Source organism: Hibiscus syriacus, unplaced genomic scaffold (assembly GCF_006381635.1).
Source record: "Hibiscus syriacus cultivar Baekdansim isolate YM2019G1 unplaced genomic scaffold, ASM638163v2 tig00116965_pilon, whole genome shotgun sequence".
Taxonomy (NCBI): domain Eukaryota; kingdom Viridiplantae; phylum Streptophyta; class Magnoliopsida; order Malvales; family Malvaceae; genus Hibiscus; species Hibiscus syriacus.
Window position 1 is genome coordinate 5,642,520 of NW_024063490.1, and position 5,992 is coordinate 5,648,511.

Genomic DNA, 5,992 nt, shown 5'->3' on the forward strand with positions numbered 1-5,992 from the left:
GCACACATCGCCTTCACCCCCAGCTCGTGACAGATATCATGGATGATGCTCAACATTTTCAGGGGAGTTTTATACTCTTATTCTTTTATGGTTTTGGGCATCTACTTTTGATACATTGAGGACAATGTATGGATTAAGTGTGGAGGAGAGTATTTCATATATGGTTTTGCTTTGAACATAATTTTACTTCAATTTTTGAGAAAAAAAACAAGTATGCTTTAGTTATAATAAGTATGCTTTAGTTATTGTTTGTGATTTTCCTCTTCAAAATTTCAGATTCTTTCGATGTTTGTCCTTACATGATTTGGATTGTTTTGAATTATCGAATTAAATTGAAGCATAATAGGGGATTAGCTTGAGTAATTGAATTTTTATTTGCTACACACTGGTTGATTACTCTTGATGACTGGTTGAATGAAAAATGTGTGGGATTTGATACATGTTTACCCTTTTTGTGAGTTTTTAGGCCAATGAGCACTCATTTTTCAGCATGCTCCATTTCTTGATTGAGTGATTGCCATACATAGTTAATTTTTCTAGAACTTGCTTTGATATACATGTCGAATACCATATTTTAGAATTGGTGCATCAAGAACGATAAGGGCATTTAGGTGAAACCATTTTTAGCTTTCGTAAAGAGCCCACCCTAATTATCATCCTTAGAAAGCTAATTTTGAGCCTGAGCCTTTTTGTTCGAAATTAACCATGGTACAAGCAAATATCAAATCCTTTTTGTTAATTTCCCCTCTTTTAAACCTTGAATTGGAGGATTGTATGAGCTTCTTCACATGAGAATTCAAACTATCTTGAGAAAATCAGAAGCTGTTGGAATATAGTGATATTGTACAATGAAAAAAAGTTATGTGGCTTGAAGAGAACATTTGAGATTGAGTTCCATGTGGATAAGTTTGTATGACTCATTCGATAAAACAACTCAAATTCATTTCCTGCAAAAACCCCACCTAAGCCCCATTACACTCTGTTTAAGACCCTGAGGTTTTTATGCATTCAATTCATTAATTAGTGGTGGGGATATGATAGGTTAGCAAGCTTATGGTAAAAATCTTTCTATATTTTGGCTTGAGAGTTTATTGACACCCTAAACACTTCGAGCGTATTGAGTGAATCCAATGTGAGGGTATTAGATCCCACTGCATTTTGATTTCGAAAAGATTGATAAAGTGATTATTCATGTGTGTTGGTTTATGAGAATTTATTCTATGAATTGCTCGTTCCTTACTTGTGCCTAGATTTGAGTCTTTAAGGCATGACAATTTTGATTTTGGAATGAGGAGCAAATGAGGAAGAAGGATTGATGTCGAGAAGAGTTATGAATTTGAACTATTGTATGCTTGAGGACAAGCATTGGTTTAAGTGTGGGGGAATTTGATAAGATGCATATTAGACATATATTCTATGATATTTTCCTCATATTTGAATAACTAAAATTGCTTAAATCATGGATTTTGATTATATTTCATATTTTGTGGATTAGGTTGAAGATTTGGATTAAACAAGTTCAAAATCTAATGATTAGCATGATCTCCACAAAATCCCAAATTAAGGAGGAAAAATCGAAATTCAAGAAGTTAGAAAGACCAGAAGAGGTTTTCGCATAAGGCGTGGGCACGGTTTATTCATTCTGAACTATCGCAGAAGAAGTCTATAGTTAAGGCGTGGGCGCGCCGTACCAGTCCGTACAACCCTAAATTAGGGTTATAAATTTACAAGGGAAAAGGAGTTTAATGACGGCTGGAAGACTCTTTTGAATTATTCTTATCTTTAGAAAAAGATGAGGGTATTTAAAACTCCTATTTTTGTGTGATTTACTTTTAATAAACTTCCTTATCTAGAATAAGGAAGTCCTTATAAAAGGGGAGCTAGGGCTTTCATAGGAGGCATCAGTTTTACATCAAGTTTTTCATTAAGTTTTCTTTAAGTTTTTCTTTTTTGTGTTCTTTCAATTATGAGTGGCTAAATACTTTTGTTCCAACTGAAGGATAATTAAAGTTTTGGTTCTTCAAGGATTGTGAGATCTAAATAATTTTCATTGTTTTTTTACTTCTTTGCTATTTATATATCTTCTGTTTTTATTAAGAACTATTGTCTTGATCTATTGTGCAAAAGGCCCGTTGTTCAATTATCAGGTTGATAAATTTCCATTTAGAACTTTAAATCCGTAATTGTTTAAACATTCTAATATTAGTGGTAAAGTAACATAGTTGATTTTGATTATGTTATTAAGGTATAGAACCTAGTTTAAATGAATCGAGCTTGTGTATTCGTTGGATAGAATTGGTGGTCCCTCTAGTGGTTAATGCTATTGGTGGATTAAATCTTAATAGCTTGTCTAGGGTTGTTCATTAACAAGGGAAATAATCAAAGAGCTTCTCTTGATTATCAAGAAACTAAGGAGAGACAGGTTGTTAGAGCTTCTCAATAACCATAACCAATTTAGTGAAAAGTAGAAGATTTTATCATTGCATCTATGATCAATTCTCTGAACCAATTTTGAAATTATATCTTTAGTTGGATATTTGCTTGATATTGATTTCTCTAAATTCTTAGTTGATTGTAATTGTTTTTTCTTTTGATTTTTTCTCAATTTCAAAACCCCTTTATTCGCTTTAATTTTCATTAAAATAAGTCTACTCAATCCCTGTGGATTCGACCTTGCTTATCACTACTACAATTTATATTTCTAAAAACAAGTATTATTATTTGTTGGATTCGACACCCATAAAAAATATACACTTTCAATTTCTACTTTTATGTTTTGTTTAGATTTGATGGTTGAATAATTTAGACTTAACATGTTTAGTTCAATCACTTACCCCTAGACAAAACTATCGTATATCTTTTTATTAGATTTCAATGGCTTTATATCATGACACGTGTCCTTCATAATATTCATCTATTTTCTTATTTTAGTTTTCTTTTCAACGTATCATAAGTTTTCCCAAGTTTTGTCCTATTTCCCGTTTTAAAAAGACCTAACCCTACAAACCTCCCACTCAATTAATAATATTCCCCTACTAGATATTATGAACTAGAGATGGGCTTAAGATTAGTATTTGTCAATTTTTTTAACACACCCACATACATCTTGCTTACATTGATAGACATAAGTGTTATTCAAGGTAGGCATGTGCACATCTTAAAATTCAAATTTTTTATATTAGTTATTTATTTTACTAATTATGCTCACCTTAAAATTTTATTTGTGTCTGTCTCATATAAATTTTTTTGTTATTAATATATATACTCACACTAAACAATATTTTTAGATCTGTCACTACCTATAAATATAATTACTTGACCTTGAATCATTGAAAATAACATTTCCACAATTTCATTATTCAAATGCATTTTGTAGAGTGCAATACCGATAACCCTAAACAAATACGTCCGTACCATGACACTTAGAAAGTAGGCTAATCTCCAAACCTGAAATAGGGTGTTTCAACGTGTTACTTTTCCTTCTCTTTTACCTTTCTCGTCTATAACCTCATTTTCTGCTCCGTTCTTCATCACTTTACAAGCAAAAAAAGGAAGAAGAAGATCAAAGAGAGAAAATCCAAGATGGGAAGAGGAAAAATCGAGATCAAGAGGATTGAGAACTCAACTAACAGGCATGTGACTTACTCAAAGAGAAGGAACGGTATCATGAAGAAAGCTAAAGAGATTACTGTTCTTTGTGATGCCAAAGTTTCTCTCATCATCTTTGCTAGTTCCGGGAAGATGCATGAATATTGCAGCCCTTCAACCGAGTATGAACCCCTTGTTTTCGTTTTTCTTCTTCTTTTTTCCATGGTGATTTTTAAAAAAAGAAAAAGTTAATGTTCTTTGTGTTGAAGGTTGATTAGTATTCTGGACGAATATCATAGAACTTCTGGGAAAAAGCTGTGGGATGCTAAACATGAGGTAGGTTGAATTTTCTTTCATTTTCTTGGTAAAAATGGTGAAAAAACAGATGAACTGTGAAATATACGAGTAGATCTACAAATGGGATGTTATGAAACTTTGATACAATTATGCTTTTAGCTATTTTTCCCCTTTTTTTTTATCATGTTTGGTGAAAAAGAAAACTAAAAGGTTTGAAACTATCTGAGAATCTGAAAGGTAAACATCGTCTATGAACAGATCTGGTAACAAAAATGTCATTCTTAACTTTCCTTTTCCTTGCAAAAATTGAAGATCCATTAAAATAACAATTAAACGTATTTTTTTTCTTCTTTGAACAGATATCCAGTAAGATTTGCCTAGTTTCATAATGGTAGCTTTAGGGTTTCTTGGTTAAAAGCATAAACTTTAACCAGCATGTCTATACGTAGGTTCATAGGTCATATATATACATATATATATATATGTATGTATGTATGCATGCATGATATTGCTATGATTTTCTTGTGAAAGATATACTAACAGTTCTTTTTTTTTTTGTTATAAACAAAAATTCACTGCAGAATCTCAGCAATGAAATAGATAGAATCAAGAAAGAGAATGACAGCATGCAGATTGAACTCAGGTACATAAATACGAACTTAATTAACACGATTATGATATGTAAATACGATACGAACATAATAAGAAATATGATTTTTATGTCATTAAATTAGGCATTTGAAAGGAGAGGATATCACATCTTTGCCTTACAAGGAGCTGATGGCCTTAGAGGATGCCCTTGAGAATGGTCTCACCTGTGTCCGTGCCAAGCAGGCCAGTATACTTATTACTCTCTACTCTCTCTCTCTCCGTATGTGAGTCATAGCTTATGAATCTGATGATTTTGGTTCCTTTGCTATTTCTTTGTGTGCAGATGGATGTTCTTGATGTGGCAAGGAAAAATGTAAGCTTAATTTTGTTAATAATTAGGTTTAAATTGAAGATAGAATTACCATTTCTTCAATTAGCTACGAAATGTTGAACTTTATTTGCTAAATGATTTGCTTAACTTGTACACTTTTGGGGTGTTTTTTCAGACGAAATTCTTGGAGGATGACAATAAGCAGCTGCATTTCATTATGGTATTGCTTTTTTCTCCTCTTATGCTGCACTTTTCTTTTTAAATAAAAAATTTAATCCTTTTATAGTTAAATTGACCCCTGATAACAGTTCAATTAAAAATTTAATATATAATATAGATATGAGTTTGTAGAGTAGAGGGGACAAGGGTGATTAATACATGAACAAGATAGTGTAGGATTTGTGCATGCATTTAAAACAATAGCGAGATCATACATAATTCATAAATAACCTAATGAATGTAAAATATATATATTTGTATGTTAGTATGTATTAGATGTGAAAAATTATTTGATATATTCCGACAACAGATTTAATAAGAACCTAATGTATAGCATATATAGTGGTGGACGTATGCTTTATTAAGGGTGAACATGTATCTATTCTAGAATCTGAATTTTCTTTGATTAGTTACCTATTTTATTAATTATGTCTCCCTTAAACATGGGTATTCACGTTCTTGTCCGACTTTCATGAATTCGGGGGTATATGCAGATAATTAAACATGTACATCACTCTTTTCATTTCTGTTTTGATTTGCAGACCCAACAGCAAATGTCATTCGACACGAGAGTGCAGATGGATCACCAGGGATACCAGCGGGCTGCTCACGACGCGGCAGACTACAACTCGCAGATTCCTTTCGCGTTCCGAGTGCAGCCAATGCAACCAAACTTACATGAGAGGATGTAATGGAAGATTGCAAGGGAGTTGAGGGCTGCTGCAGTTATCTTATTATAGCTCAAGCTACCTATATATTAGCCAAGTTGAGAGCCTGAAATTCTCTAGCATGGAGGGCGTTTCTGAAGAATAATAGTAGCTTTGAAGTTTATGAATATTTCAGGGTTTGTAACAATCTTAGTACTATATATCAACTGGTAACTTGATCTTTATGAACAATCTCTTATGTACTTTGAGGCAACATATATGCGTCACTATAAATTTAAGTATGTTTGTGTATTATCAA

General features: G+C 32.3%; 1 protein-coding gene across 1 annotated transcript; it reads left to right on the forward strand.

Annotated features, from left to right (window-relative positions):
• The first annotated feature begins 3,503 nt into the window (after window positions 1–3,503).
• On the forward strand, window positions 3,504–5,992 carry LOC120191264 (agamous-like MADS-box protein MADS9). Its single transcript, XM_039194246.1, has 7 exons — window positions 3,504–3,770; window positions 3,858–3,924; window positions 4,467–4,528; window positions 4,620–4,719; window positions 4,820–4,849; window positions 4,983–5,027; window positions 5,569–5,992. The coding sequence occupies exons 1-7, from the start codon at window positions 3,583–3,585 to the stop codon at window positions 5,716–5,718; spliced, it is 642 nt and encodes a 213-aa protein (XP_039050177.1). The 5' UTR covers window positions 3,504–3,582; the 3' UTR covers window positions 5,719–5,992.

Bases quoted from the DNA above. Each gene is read 5' to 3' on its own strand.
- LOC120191264 (XM_039194246.1), top strand. From the start codon at position 3,583: ATGGGAAGAGGAAAAATCGAGATCAAGAGGATTGAGAACTCAACTAAC. The intron at 4,529-4,619 runs GTACATAAATAC...TCATTAAATTAG, and splicing joins AGCATGCAGATTGAACTCAG to GCATTTGAAAGGAGAGGATA. The intron at 4,720-4,819 runs GCCAGTATACTT...CTTTGTGTGCAG, and splicing joins CCTGTGTCCGTGCCAAGCAG to ATGGATGTTCTTGATGTGGC.